This window comes from Mustela nigripes, chromosome 6 (assembly GCF_022355385.1).
Source record: "Mustela nigripes isolate SB6536 chromosome 6, MUSNIG.SB6536, whole genome shotgun sequence".
Lineage (NCBI taxonomy): Eukaryota > Metazoa > Chordata > Mammalia > Carnivora > Mustelidae > Mustela > Mustela nigripes.
Window position 1 is genome coordinate 101234945 of NC_081562.1, and position 14644 is coordinate 101249588.

General features: G+C 53.0%; 1 protein-coding gene across 1 annotated transcript in view; it reads left to right on the forward strand.

The window, feature by feature from the left end:
* ANO2 (anoctamin 2) overlaps positions 1 to 14644 on the forward strand; it is a 341480-nt gene that overhangs the window by 21093 nt on the left and 305743 nt on the right. Inside the window, exons 2-3 of the mRNA XM_059404945.1 lie at positions 2392 to 2594; positions 3795 to 4121. Of these exons, the coding sequence (XP_059260928.1) occupies positions 2392 to 2594; positions 3795 to 4121 (530 nt within the window). The remainder of the gene's footprint in view (positions 1 to 2391; positions 2595 to 3794; positions 4122 to 14644) is intronic.

Below are 14644 nucleotides of genomic sequence, written 5' to 3' on the forward strand. Positions count from 1 at the left end.
GAGAGTGTAGAGAAGACGTCCCAGTATCCAGGCATAGGGTGAGAGTGTAGAGAAGACGTCCAAGCCTTGTGAAAATCTGTCCAGCTGATCCAGAGGTGGGGAAGCCATGCACCTTCCCCATCCCCCATGGCACTCAGAGCTCAGGGAGGCAGCTGCCTCCTGCATACCCAGGGTTCTGTTGGGCAAGACAGCCTCAGCCAAGAGCCAAGTAAATGGTCAATAAAGGGAAGATTATTTTCAACTTTGTAACATGTTCCACAGGGTGTGTATGTAGGCCTTTCCTTCCGATCAGGCTCAAGTTCCCTCTTTTTCAGCTTCTTGGAGGAGTCCTGTGGAGTGGGTTCTCTTGTTGCATTTGTCCTGATGCCCAGGCTTCACTCTCCCCTCCCGACCCCCAATTTCATGGTGAGGCCAGCTGGCTTGAGTGTCTCCACCTTTGTGTCATTACTGCCTGGTGTGTCTTTCTGGAGGTGGAATGACTCAGCCATGTGCTGTGTTCTCATTGTTGGGTGCAGGGGGGCAGGGGGAGAAGGTGGTCATGAAGGCAGGGCCTCAGGCAGCTGTGGTCCATGCATCAGAGGCAAGCAGAGGGAGCTGCTGGGATGGCTGGTGGAGCCCTGGAGACCAGCCTCAAAGCCCAGGTTGTACCTTCAGGGGCTTGTGCCTCTTGGATAGTGGTTTGACTAATGCTGGGCCTGACCCTGAATCTGAGCTACAGCTGTGAATGGGAATATAGCCGACCAGTGTGCTTGAGTGAGCCTTACCTTTGTCCTGACTGAGCACAGGTGTACATGGGGGTGGTCTTGGTCTCTTTCGATGTGCATCTGGAGGTTTTCAAGCCTTCCCTGGGGACAGTTCTGCCCTGGGCCAGGTGGTAGGCAGGCATGCGAAAGGCACAAGGGGAGAGGGATAAGGCAAGATGAGGGACTGAGGAAGGAAGCCCTTCCTTGCCGTCCTGAGCCTCAGGTGCTCCATTCACCACCAGCATGCACACCCACTGTTGCCCTTCTGTGTTCTCCCCCTGCCTTTCTGAACCCATCCACCCTTCAAGACCAGAGTCGGGCTCAGTCCCTCTGGAACCTTCCAGCCTTGCTGGTCTCCCACAGTGTAGAACTGTACACTGGAGCCCACAGTGTAGAAGTAAATTATGAGAGCTCTGCTCTGCATTCTTCCTGCCTGCCAGCTCTGTCTTTGTGAAGAGATGATCAGGTTTTCCAGGACAGGGACCGAATGTTCTAGGGCCCCTGAACTGTCCAGCAGAGAGCTGGGTGCCTAAAGGGCTCTTCTGAACTGCTTTTTGTTCATTCTTCCTTAGAGCAGGTGCTAGGGGCTGAGCTGGATGTCCACGGTGTGATTTCTTCTGCCATGCAGCTCAGAATGAAAATGAGAACAATTATGACAACCACCTTTCATTGTGCACCCGTGGGCTGATGATTGCCCTGGGGGTCTTGCATATGTATCTGTCCTTCGGTTTCTCACCGCAGCCGGCCAGTCTGGTATTCTTATGCTACAGGCAGGAGGAACAGGCTCAGAGAGGTCTGAGCAAGTGGCAGAGCTGAGGGGGAAGCCCTGGCACCCTGCGCTGTACAGCTTGGTTGGAAAGAGTATTTCTCAGAGGGGGTACAGATTGGGTCTGGTCAGCTTTGAGGTCCTGGCAGCTCGTGGGCCCTGCCTGGGGTGTTTAGTGCTTCGGTGCCCTCCAATTCTGACATTCTGCAATTTTGTCACCGGCCTGCATCCTTTCCCTGAGGGGGTGAAACCAGGAGGTCTCTGAAGTAGCACTGGCACCCGCTGTGGGTTGCTAGGGGGCTGCTCCGGGGAGGGCTGGGAAGGGGCTGTGGAGCTCTGAGGCCCTGGTGGAGGCAGCAGGTGCGTAGGAACCCCTCAAGGGCATTGGAGACAGCGCTTTTGTCAGAGCAGGCCTCTGCCCTCAGGGGACCCACGGGTGGTGTGTCTGTCCTTGCTCTCGCGTCAAGGGTGCACCAGGGTGCCCTGGGAGAGACCCTACAACTCCAGCCTTTGGCATTAGTTCGGTGTCTCTCTAGGGAGTGCTCCCACTCACCCTGGCTCACCTGATACACTGTCCCCTCTTGTCTGGGAATTAGAAGATTGTGACAGCTGTCACCTGAAGGAGCTTCTGCTGCTGGCTCTCCTGTGTGTGTGTGTGTGCATGTGTGTAGTGCATGAGACCCTTTTCCGCATCCCACTGCTTCCTTCTATACTGTCCCCACCCTGTGGCCAGTGTGACTCTGCCTAAGCAAGACCGTGAGGAGGTGTGGCCTTTTTCTTAGAGATAACCCGGTTTCCCTCCCTCAGCCCCTCAGTTTCTCCCTGTCCTGGGTTTCCTGTCACCTGAAGCTGCTTTGCCTCCTTTGTCTTTCCCTCTCACAGATATCCCCCTGCTCCCTGGCTCCCCGCGCCGGCTGAGCCCTCGGGCAGTGGCCAGAGGGGACCGGGGCCCCAAACATGGACAGCAGTACCTCAAGGTGCCATGTCCCCAAGCCCCTGGCCAGCAGGGCCGTTCTGGCCAGCAGGGCAGTTCTGACGGAGAATCTGGCCTGGCCTCCGGTGGAGGGAGCTCCTGCAGCGGCTCGGTGAGTGCTGGGTGGAGTAAAGGCTGACACTGTTGGGTGCCCCAAAGGCGCCTCTTGACCCGGGGCCCCTCTGCCCACAGGTGTGTGTGTGTGTGTGAGGTTGTGTGAAAGAGAAAGAGAGAGAGAGAGAGAAAGAGGCCCAGGGTTTTTGTGAGGGCCTTTTCCTCTCTTCTCTTTCCAAGTCCACGCTAAGTCTGTGGGCAGAGGAGAGGGAAGGGGAGGCGTAAGAGGCCACGTGGGCCCACCTGTTGGTCTGCAGACTCCCCGACTCCCCTGCCAGGTCTGAGGAAGCAGAGCTCTGCCACAGCTGCTCGGAGGCTCTCCCCTGTGCCTGGCACTTCATCTGGTTGCCCAGGTGGCCTCTCAGGTGGCTGCAGAGGCAGATGGGTAGCAAACCATGAACAAACAGGGAAACCCCCAAAGGGAGGGAGGCAGGTCCCTCTCCTGCCCCGCCTTGGTCTTTCCCCTCCTCTTCTCTCAACCTCCCACCTCCGGGCTGGTGGAGAGCAGAAACTGGTCCCCCTGCCGCGGTCTCTCGCAGGGTCCCGACTGGTCTCTGCAGAGCAGGAGGATGTGGGGCTGTGAGGGGCATAGTGTCGAGTGAATCCCTGGGGGTTGGGCCTGGGGTGGGCCTGGTGACAACAGATTGGCCTTTGTTCCGATGGATCCAGAGAACTTGCCCGTGAGTAGTCTGGGTGTGTCAGGAAGCGTGTGTTTGCGGGCTAGCCAGCAGATCTGCAAGGAGCGGGGTATGTGTGGGTGTGTTCCAGCACATGTGGAGGGCTGTGTGTGTGTGTCCGAGCGCCCTGGGGTGCTGTGTGTGTGTGCGCGCATGCATGTGTGTGGGGTACCGCGTGTATTTGCTCTGTGTGCATGTGCAGGAGCACCGTGTGGCTCTGGTGTGCAGGGCTTTGTTGCTACATGTTCAGACTGTGCATGCAAGTGAACGTGTGTGTGTGGTGGCCAGAGTGGGTTGGAGGGCGCGGGTGGCCAGGCTGTGGACAGGTGTGGGGGGCTGTGTGGGCCGGGTGCGGCAGAAGAACCTACGCCACTCTGTCCTTCCACTGGGGGAGTCAGGGCCTCGGGACCTGTGGGGCTTCCTGGTCCCCCTCCCTGGGCCCAGAGCATGAGGTTAGCCCCCTTCATCACTCCCTTTTTCTCACCGGCCCTCACTGTCCCTATCCTATTCTCTCTGGCCAGGTCATCAACAACTACCTGGACACCAATGAGCCAGTGTCCTCGGAGGCCCGCCGGAGCCGCATGCACTTCCATGACAACCAAAGGAAGGTCGACTACGTGCTTGCCTACCATTACCGCAAGCGTGGGGTGCACCCTGGCCAGGGCTCCCCTGGCCAGTCACTGGCAATTGTCTCTAATGGGGAGACAGGCAAGGAGCCTCATCCTGGGGGCCACAGTGACATTGAGCTGGGGCCTCTTGATGCCCTGGAGGAGGAGAAGAAGGAGCAGCGGGAGGAGTTTGAGCATAATCTGATGGAGGCCGGACTGGAGCTCGAGAAGGACTTGGAGGTGAGGTTGGGCAGGGGGCATAGCGCTGTGAGGTGGGATGGCCTTGCAGAATTGGCCTCCTGGTGATTGGGTCACCTGCGGGGAACATTGGCCTTGTTCTGGCAGGTGGCATTTTGTTTTTTTATCTGGTGGGCAAACCAGATTTTCTTGTTCAAAGATCTGAGGAAGAGCCTTGGTGTAGCTAGTGCCCCTGCCTGGGGGTTCCTGGGTAGTGGTGGTAGGGAGCTGCCAGTCTGTTCTGTGGGTGTTGGCCTCCTTAGAGATGGGAGGCAAGACATTTCTTCCTGGTGCTCAAAGACCCCATCCTGTGTTCTCCTCAAAGGTTTCCTCGAGGTGAAGACCCAGATTGCATGTCAAACTTTGGATCACATTCCTCTATAGGTGATATACGTTACTAAGGAATATGCTTGCCTGGGGCTCTCTGAGGGAGGGGATTCATTGGAAACTGAACTTTGGACATGTTTTATCAACTTGTGAGCGATATATGTTCTGACCTCTGGTCAGTAGCAGCTTAAGGGATTCCATGAAAATCTGTTTATCTATATATCCATGTCTGTCCATCCATCCATTGATCCATTTCTTCATATCACGTGATCCTTTAAAGATGACCTGCCCTAACCATCCCCTCCATACTCATCTTCTACCCTTCCTACCCTCCCACACCTGCTCCAGCTCATTGGCCTTCTCTTGGTGGTGTGTTGGTCACCCTTACCTCAGGGCCTTTGCACTGGTTGTCTCCTCTGCCTTGAGCACCCTTCCCCAAACCCGTGCCTGCTCAGCCCCTCACTTCAGACCTCTGCCTAAATGTCATCTCTTTGCAGACATCTTCCTGACCATCCTAGTTGAAGTACTCCTACACCATCACGCTAGTCCTTGGCGATGCTTTAGTTTCCTTCATCACACTTAGCATTGCTACCTGGAACGACGAGACAGATTTTTTTTTTTTTTAAATCTGTGCCCCAACCAGCTTCATGAAGGCAGGGGTCTTGTTTGGCTCACTTCTGTATCCCGAGTCCCTAGGACAGAGTCTGAAGAATAAGGAAGTGTAGTAAGTGCTTAGCTAGTGTTAGTTGAATAAATAAGTTACCTCCCTGAATCTCACATTCCTCATCTGCAAAACAGTTCAGTGTCCTGCTGAGCTGTAGTTTCACACAGGTCCCATCCATGGATGGGGCAATGAAAGCATCTCACGCAATGTGTACTGCATAGTAGGTGCTCAGTAAATGCTCATTAGGATTATTTTAAGTAGAATCATGCTGAGGGGTGTGATGCCATTCTCACCTCTTTTGTAAGAGTCAAGTTAATACCATTCCCAAACTGGTAGGGACCCCCAGCGGACATTCATTCATTTCTCTGACTCTGAGAAATATGGCACGTCTGAGCTTGGCTCAGACCCTCGTCCTACTGTCCTGGGCTGCTTATCCAGACCCTTAGACTAGGAGCTGCTTCTATCATTCTTTCTACCAATGTAAGGACTGCTCTTTGAAGACAGACTGGAGCTCCCTTGGCTCCTTGATTTTTACTTTTTGGAACCTCGAACTAGAGTCTGATGGGAAGGTTTCTCGAGGTACTAGTTAGTTTTGAGGATCAAACAAGAAGCTCTTGGCTCTGTTATCGTGGGAGGCTCAGTCCCACACCTATCTCTGGGTGTCAGGGAGCCGAGGCCCTGGGCCTCGTTCAGCTGCTCAGTTGGGAAACAGCATCGTGCTCAGGAAGGTGGTCTCTGGAGTCCAGAGACAGATGCTCACATCCCGGGTCTGGCATCTACGTGAATGACTTGCTCCTTGGGAGTCAAAGTTTCCATGTCTGTGTAAAGGGGAGAGCCGTACATTCTTCACTGGGTTGTTTGAAGATGAAAACAAGACAAGTGAATTAAGTACTTAGAACAGTAACAGTGCATGTCACTGCTATTATTATTATTATTATTATTATTATTATTATTATTATTTAGAGTTGCCAGATTTAGCAGACAAGATGCCTAGTTACATTTGCATTTCAGATCAACAGCAAATAGGGTTTCAGCAGAAGTATGTTCCATGAAACATTTGGCACCTGCTTAGATACTTAAAAAATTATTTGTTGCTGATCCGAAATTCAAATGGAATGGTGCAGGGGGTATAGTTCAGTGGTAGAGCATTTGATTGCAAATCGAACTGTACTGGCAACTCCCCCCACCCCACTCCCCTTGCCCTCCAGTTAAAGATTTTAATTCATTTGACACAGAGAGAGAGAGAGAGAGCACAGGCAGGGGAGTGGCAGGCAGAGGGGGAGGAAGAAACAGGCTCCCCACTGAACAGAGAGCCCAATGGGGCTTGATCCCAGGACCCTGAAGGCAGAGGCTTAACCCACTGAACCACCCACGTCCTCCTGTCCTGGCAACTCTTACTGCTGCCAGTGTCACTGCCCAGCTTTGCTGCCCACCAGCCTGTTCCATTGTTGTTGCTCTTGGGTTTTCCCAGCTTTGGCTGGGAATTAGGAGGGCCCAGAAATAGTTCTTGGGATTGCCCAGTGTTCAATGGGGGCATGGAGCGGGTCCTAGATGGTTGTCCCTGGTCTGCAACCAGCCAAAAGCACCTCCCTCCCAGCCTCTCTGACCCCTTCCCCCGCCTTCATAGCCTACTTAATGCTTCTCCTTCAAGGGCAGGTGACTCAGCTCCTCGGAGCCCCCTTCTGTCACCAGAGCCCCCACCACTCATTTAGCCTTTGTGACCTACATTCCTGCAGTGTTGCCCCCCCTCCATTTTAAAAATTAATTAATGTTAGTTTTGGGACCTCTGATACGAAGTGCTAAGTTAATGGCCTTTTCGTTCAGGACGCGTCATCATCACTGGTCTGTGGGAGGAACCTCTAGTCACCTGCACAGATACCTGCCTGGCTCTCCCCACAAGCAGTCCTACCAGTGCTGTGTGTTTCTGGGGAATCTATGGTGGTGTTTTGGCTTTATGCGAGTTTTTAATTTGAAAAACAGACTTTATTGTTTAAAGCAGTTTCAGATATATAGAACAATTGCACAGAGGTTTCCAGCAGACTCCATACCCAGTTTCCTCTGCTATCAACCTCTGTGTTAATATGGTGCTTTTGTCACAATTAATGAGCAAATATTGATACATAATCCTTCAATAAACTTTCTACTTTATTCAGGTTGAGTTTTTCCCTCCCATCCTTCTTCCGTTCCAGGATCCCATCCCAGACCCCACATGGCGTCCAGTGTCCTTGTCTCCTCAGGCTCCCCTGGCTAGGACAGTTTCTTGAAACTGGCCACATTTTTAGTGTAGCTAGGAGGCACTCCGTTTTACAGCTCACTCCGTTTTTGGCTTTTCCTCTTAGCCCTGTATGGTGAGACCACTCGTGTTCTGCATGTGTCTCTAACCCATCTTTCCTAATGGATGAGGGCTTTGTAGCCACTGTGGTCCTCGTGCTTCTTCCCTAAGGATAATGGGCACCCATGTTGCCTCCAACTGTGTGCCACCCCAACAAGATGTAGTAGGAATTGTCCCCTCCTTCCAGGCCAGCAGTCCTGGATTGTCTCCCACTCTCCCCCTGCCCAGCCCCCGCCCAATCCCTGCCCCCATGTTTAGCACTGGCAGGAGATTGGTCAGCTGGAGCCTTTCGGGGCCTGAGCAGCTCTTTGGGGGCCTGCTGGGGCTGGCACAGCTCTTCTCGCTGTCAGGATGCTCGGTCTCTGCCTTGAACAGCAGGCTGCCGCTGGCACCTCATGGGAGCGGGGCTGTGGCTCAGCGGCACCTGGGGGGCAGCCTGGGGGACACGTGTGGTTGGCCCCACCTGCTTGGCCCTCCCTGCCCTGCTAGGCTACACTGTCTTTTAGGCTCTGGTTTCAGTTTGATTTTCAGATAAATGGAGAGGAAATGGGTTTCTATCAGAGACCCATTAAAACTTATTCATTTAGCCTTATAGATCAAAAGAGCTTTGCATCCATTAAATCCTAACTGACTGAATATCACAGGAGTCGTTTCCGGCCTCCATTGCTATCTGAGTGTGCCTCATGCAGGACGGTGATGGGTGCCTTCCCTTTGGTGTTTCACTGTTTTGTTCAGTGGGTGAAGTTCTGTGTATTGACTTGTCCGTGATCATATTTTAAAGGCTGTTTAGTATTTATCAGATGACTACATGACGGTTCGCATGTCTGTTTTCTTACGTGTAGCCATTTGATTAGAATTTCATGTAAAGACATCATTGGAAGTGCCCATGGGAGGCAGAGACACGGGCCCCCTCACTGTCACTTTGGGTACATGAGGGCAACCTGTCGAGAAGGGCATCGCTGCCGAGTGGCCGGCGAATGTGAGCATCTGAGGGGCTCGCCCTCCTCAGGCCTCCAGGTGGGATTGTGGAGGGGTGGGCTGAGCAAGGCCTTCTGTGACATGCCTCCTCCCACCTGCTCCCAAGCGCCCTGCCCTGACCCAGACAGCTGTCAGCACGAAGGCACAGACTCAGATGAACAAGGGCCACCAGGGGGATCCCAGAGCCAGGCGCAGTGCAGTGCATGTGCTGGCCCTGGGGGCGTGTGTGGACTTGAGGTGTAAAGGCCTTCTCCTGTCCTGTAGGCCCTGAAATTCCAGCAGACATGGTCTACAGCTTCATCTGTGTGGGCAGCTGGACCTTCCAAACTGGGAATGGAGGAAAGGGCATTGACGGGGAAGCCAGGGGCCCCCTCGCTCCAGACTATCTCTCCTGGGGTTAGGGCACCAGAGGACTGAGAGCAGAAGGTGCCTTTTTTCAGCACGATCTGGCATCTCCGGCGTGTCCAGGGCAGCTTTGGGCAGAGGCAGGTGTGGAAGGCAACAGGGGCCCACAGCTTTACTCTGGGGCAGAGCTCTCCCCTCTGCCTTGGTATCAGGTGGGGGCTCAGGACTCACTAGAACCTTTCCCTCTCTGCAGAGAGGAGAGTGCCCCACCCCATAAGTGTCAGGATGGCCCTGACACCTGACCTTTCACCCTCTAGCCCTGGATGTCTGGTGTCTCAACTCAAATTACTGTTCTGAGCCAGAGAAGTAGGCTAGGGGACATCTGAGGTCTAGGACATCATGATCTCCCACGGGGGCTCATTTGGGGGGAAAAAGTGTGGGCTAAGAAAATCAGAATGTCTTCTCACTTTATTAAAAACAGAGGCCACTGTTTCTTGACCTTTGTCATCACCTCCTGTTCCCACTTCCTTTTCAGAAAGGTTTTTATACATCTGAGTAAGCAGCTGATAGGACCCTGTGTCCTCCTTGGCATGTGCACAGAGCTGGGGTGACTTTGGGCAATGCTCTCTGTCATTAACCTGTGGTTATTGGGGAGGAAACCAACTTCCTGAGTGCCTTCTGTGTGGACTTGTGCTCCCTCTGTTAGTCTTTGCGAATCTCCTGCCGGGTGGCTGTTCTCCCCAGCTCTTTAAGGAGGGGAGAGAGGCTAGCATTTCCAACATGGGGACATCTACGGAGTGATGGACCCAGCTGGGATCTGAACTCTTTCTGGGGTTGTTGTCATACCAGGGATGACTGCCAAGCCCTTGATAGTGCTCTCCTATCCCTCCTTGCCCAGAATTCTTAGGAGAAGCTACAGCAAATGCAGGGAAAATGCAAATGTGGATCCCAGGATGGCCCAGTCCATGCCGTGTCTTGCTGTGGGCCACGGTGCTCTCATGAGTGTGGGGAGCACACGCACTATGGGCAACTTGACTTTCGCTAATGACTAAGGAAAATGTGCTGATTTCCCCCTGGCTTTGACTTTGTTCCTGTACCGCGTGCCCCACCCTGAAGCTGCACGCGGGAGCCTTTGGCTTCTCACCTGCCTTTCTTTCCTGCCCCCAAGGGACCTTTAGGGGACACAACAAAGACAGCCCCAGCAACCCCTGCCCCTGGGACTGCACAGCTGAGTAGAGCAGAGCCTCTGCAGGGCTGGCTGGATCTTATCTCCCAGGTGAGGCCTTCACAGCACAGCCTGGTGGAGGGGGGCTACCGGGAGAAGGGAGGAAGTCACGTGCCCCCTAACAGGGTACCTAGTTCCTTTCCCAAGGAATTTAAACAATTAATACTCAGTATCCTCACTTGATGCTAATAGCATTCCCGCTGAGGTGGTTAGAGCAGCTCTTGTCCCCTTGTCATAGGAAACCGAAAATGCCTTGCCAAGCCGGTGAGGAGCTGGGCTGGGCCTTGCAACTTCTCCCCCTGTTCTCTTAAAATGACTTTCCAGGAGTGGCATTTTGTCTACACAGCCCACCAACCGGGATGAGCAGTGTCCAGGGTGTGAAAGAGGTTGGGTGGAAGGCAGGTGGAGTTTGCTGCTGCTGGGGTGTGGCTCCCTCTCAGTTCCTTCATGCCTGGGGTCGGTCCTGCTCGTCCAGGGCTTCCAGAGCTCACTAGGATTCCTCAGAAGGGGCTGGGAGGAGTGTCCAGGCTCTGACTTGCCAGTCCCACGCTACAGAGCAGAGGGCAAGGATCTGTGCCTGGCCTGGCTGAGGGCCCCCTGCCCGGGCCCCATGGGAGCTGGCGGTGTGTCCTGCTGGTTTTCTGTTACCAGGTACAACCCATGAGGTATGAGAAAATGTGACCATGGGAAATTAGAGCCGGGAGGACTCTGGATCCTTCCTTTCAGTTCCATCAGAGCAGGGCCCAGGGTTGCGAGGATGTGGCTTGTATGATCTCATGTTGCTAGTTAATACCTTAAATAAATGAAATCTTGGAGATGGAGAGTGTGTGCCCCAAACAAGTCAGGAGGGCAAGCTTCCATCTGTTCGGTCTGTCATCCTGATAGCTGAGTTCCAAACTTCCGGCTTGGCTGAGGTCTGACAGGTCCTCCTGCTCCAACTGTGCCGGGGTCGGTGGCTGGGGCCCGTTCTCGCTGGCTCTTAAATATTTTGAGTATCACTTGTGCTTTCCAGGGGGGTTGGCATCACTCTCTGCATTTGGTGAAGAGAGGGTCAGGGAACAGTTGGTCTTTGTCCTGCTAGTCCTTCCCCTTCAGGGCAGCGCTAGATGTTTTGGGCTCAGAGAGAGACATGGAGGAAGAAGGCCCTTCTCCGTTTGTGAACTGGTAAGTTTAAGGTCTTTGTGGGCTGGAAGTGGCTTGGGCAGTGACTTCAGCTGTAGACACTCAAGGGGACAGCTCTGGGGGAGACCTGCCAGGCTCTGCCTCTGCCACCCTCTCCTGCCTCTCATTTAGCAGAATTTTTTTAAGATTTTATTTATTTGTTTAAGGGAGAGAATGAATAAGGAGCAGGGGCAGGGATGGAGGGAGAGGGAGAAGCAGATTCTCCACTGAGCAGGCAGCCTGACGTTTGACTCAGTCCCAGCACTCCTGGATCATGACCTGAGTCATGAAGGCAGATGCTTAACCAACTGAGCCACCCAGGTGCCCTCATTCAGCAGATCTTGACTGAGGTTTGCAGGTGCCACGTCCTGGGAGCTGATGACATGTATGACTACGGTGTGGTCCCTGCCTTTAAGGACCTCGTAGTCTGTTAGGGGACCTGACTGCAGAGAGTCACCTAAAGTTGATCTAAAAGTGCAGTAAGAAAGGGTGCAGGGAGAGCGACAGACTGTCTGGGTGGCTCCCAGTCCTGCATCTGTGTGGAAGCTGGATCACCATCTCTCTGCCTGCCACAGGTGCAGGGTCCTGGCAGGCGTGAGCAGGCTGAGTCTCCTACTCTGATCAGGTCTCTGGGCAGGATTCAGTCTGCACACTGAGCCACTGAGGGATGCTTGGCAGGGTAGAAAGTGTCACTCAAGCAGGTGTTGTATATGTGGCAGGGTCTTGGAGCCTTCGAGGTCTGGAGACACTGGGAGTCATATCTGGTGCTTGGTAGGTGGCGAGGATGGTTCTGGGGCTGCTTCAGCCCAAAGCGTCTCCTCACTGGAGACAGGGTCTCCCTGTCACCTCAGGTCATCTCATCCGGGTGCCTCCTCCATACCTGATATCTGATGACCCTCGGACTGTGAGGCAGCATCAGGAGCTCCTTAAAACTTGGGGGTTCTGTGAAAGAATAAAGAGGCAGAGTGCATAAACATGGATGGTAGAAAATTGTGCTTTATTTTTACCAACATTTAACTAGAACTTAATGGTTATTTCAACTAAGGATATGGGCACAACCTAGATACCATGAGTTCCTGTAAGTTTGTCGCCAATAGAAAGCACACACAGATTCCTATCGGGTGGCACAAATCTCCAAAAGCACAGATGCTTGTCATTACTTTGAAATTGTGACAGTTTTCAGATACACTGCCAGGTCTTGCTATTAATGTGTTTGACAGAGAAGCAAGTGTATGAGTAGATCGTGAATTTACATTTAAATGTTTTAGTAACTGTATTTCTGTATACTTACTCCTTCCTTATTCTGTTAATTATTTTACATATCTAAAAATATTCTGAGAAGGGATCTATACATTTTAGCTGACTGTCGTAGGCCTCCAAGGCCCCCAAAAGATGATGACTCCCTGCATATACCCCCTCAGGCAGTGAGGGGTGGTCCCACCTGGCTACTGGGGGAAGGGAGATCCCATGAGGACTGCCACTGGCTACTCTCTGGAATCTGGCTGGCTGAGAGAAGGTTCCTGAGGAGTGCTTGAGGCAGGGTCTTAATTTGATGGGTGTGTCTGCTGAGCCACTTGTGACATCAGCTAGCCCTCACACACTGCGGCTCCTTGGGGCCTGTGTGGCTAATAGCATTTGGAAGCGCGTGCTTTTGTCTGTGATATACTTGAACCAAAGAAGGACACTGAGAGGAAAAAGGGTTGGGCTGAGCACCAGATGACCTGGGTTCTAGATCCCCTTATGCCACCCGCTGGCTTCTTTCTGGACCTTGACTTCCGTGTCTGGAAAAGGAGAAGCTTGGGCATCATCAGGGATTCTCAGACTGTGTACTCGAGAGTCCTAGCTTCTTGTGACTTAAACTGATGTTGTCTGTGCTAAAAGAAAACTTGATACTGTTCTCTCATTTAGCAGGATAATTGCAGTGATGACGATAATTTCCTCAATTTAAAATTGTTCTTAGGGGCACCTGGATGGCTCAGTTGCTTAAGTGTCTGACTGTTGGTTTTGGCTCCGGTCATGATCTCAGGGTTGTGCGGTTGAGCCCCACATCAGGCTCTGTGCTGGCTGTAGAGCATGCTGAAGATTATCTCTTTCTCTCTCCCTCTACCCCTTCTTCCTTTGTCCCCTCCCCCCAAATTGTTTTTTTTTCCTTAAACCTTTGGAGGCTGGTCTGCCAGGAAGCACTCGATGAAGGCAAGGGAAGCACATGAGAAGTACAAGAACATGAATGGGAAAACTTAGAATTGGCCAGTCATGTTTAGTTGTGCAACTTACTTTTGGCTGTGGTTTTTTGTTTCCTATCCTGTGAGTTCTTCGACTTAAATTTGTCTTTGTGTGAATGTTGGGATCAAGCATGTTGGTATTCGACGGACTTCTGTAAAGGATTCTGCAAAGAGCACGATGAGCTATAGGTGTTCTGACAGCCCGAGTGGGCTCCAGGCTCCTGCCGGCTTGGCAGTGTGAACATTTGGCACCTGGGGGTGCCTTCTGCTAAGAAAGCTGACCTTTGTTCTGGATGAGTAGAAGGTGAGTGGGTGGGTGAGTCTGAGTGGGGTGATGGCTCTTTTCCAGGGGAGATAGTGCTCCTGTTTCCTTCGGGCCATAAACAGAAGTGATAGAGCCCTGACGTGTTCCCAGCCTTCCCTGTTCCGTGCGCCATGACTGCGAGGAGGACAAACAACAGTACTTTTGAAGCAAAAAGAAGGGTGGTCACGGTTGTTAGCCATGTTACCAACTTCTGAAGTGGACAGGGCACTGCGGAGACCCCACCTGCCCATGTCCCTCCAATCCCTCTTGGCGTGGAACTCAGCTTCACAAGGCAAGAGTGTTGTGAATCGCCCAGCAGGACTCATGGAGATTGCCGTCCACGGTGGGATGGCTTCCAGGAAGCCCTGGGTGGATTCCGATGGCTTCCAGAATGTGTTCACCATCCGTTGAGCCTCGCTGGTTTGGGGGTGTCATCTGCTGCATCACGAGGGGGGTGCATCACGAGGACATGGAGGATTTCCCATGGTGGGATTGCGTGATGCATACTAGCCCCCCATGGATAGCAGCCAGACTCCGGTTCAGTTCAGCTGTCCAGGGGGTGGGGTGACCACTGGCATTCTTATAACCCTCTTGTTGAGTTTCTGCTCATCAATCTGGCCATCGCTGTCAGGTGTTGAAGGGTGGAATATGTCTGGCTGGGAACGTTGTAGCTCAAGCTGTGTTTCCCCCTACTCTCTGAGCTCGTCCAGCCCAGGGAACTTACACTTAGCTCATCCACAGGCCCTTGAATAGTCGAGGTTTCGCAGGCCGCAGAGAGGGCCTGTGGCATTTTAGCACCTTTTTTAGGAACAGGAATTCATAAGGAGTGGAATTTTATGGGTAGGCTGTCTGTTGTGTTTCGTCAAATGCGGAGGCAAGAACCCCAAAGGCTTTGGAGCTGAAGCCCCGGGGCCCTAAGAGTTTGCGTGAGTTTGCTGCTGGCTCCCTGCACACACCACCCAGCCCTG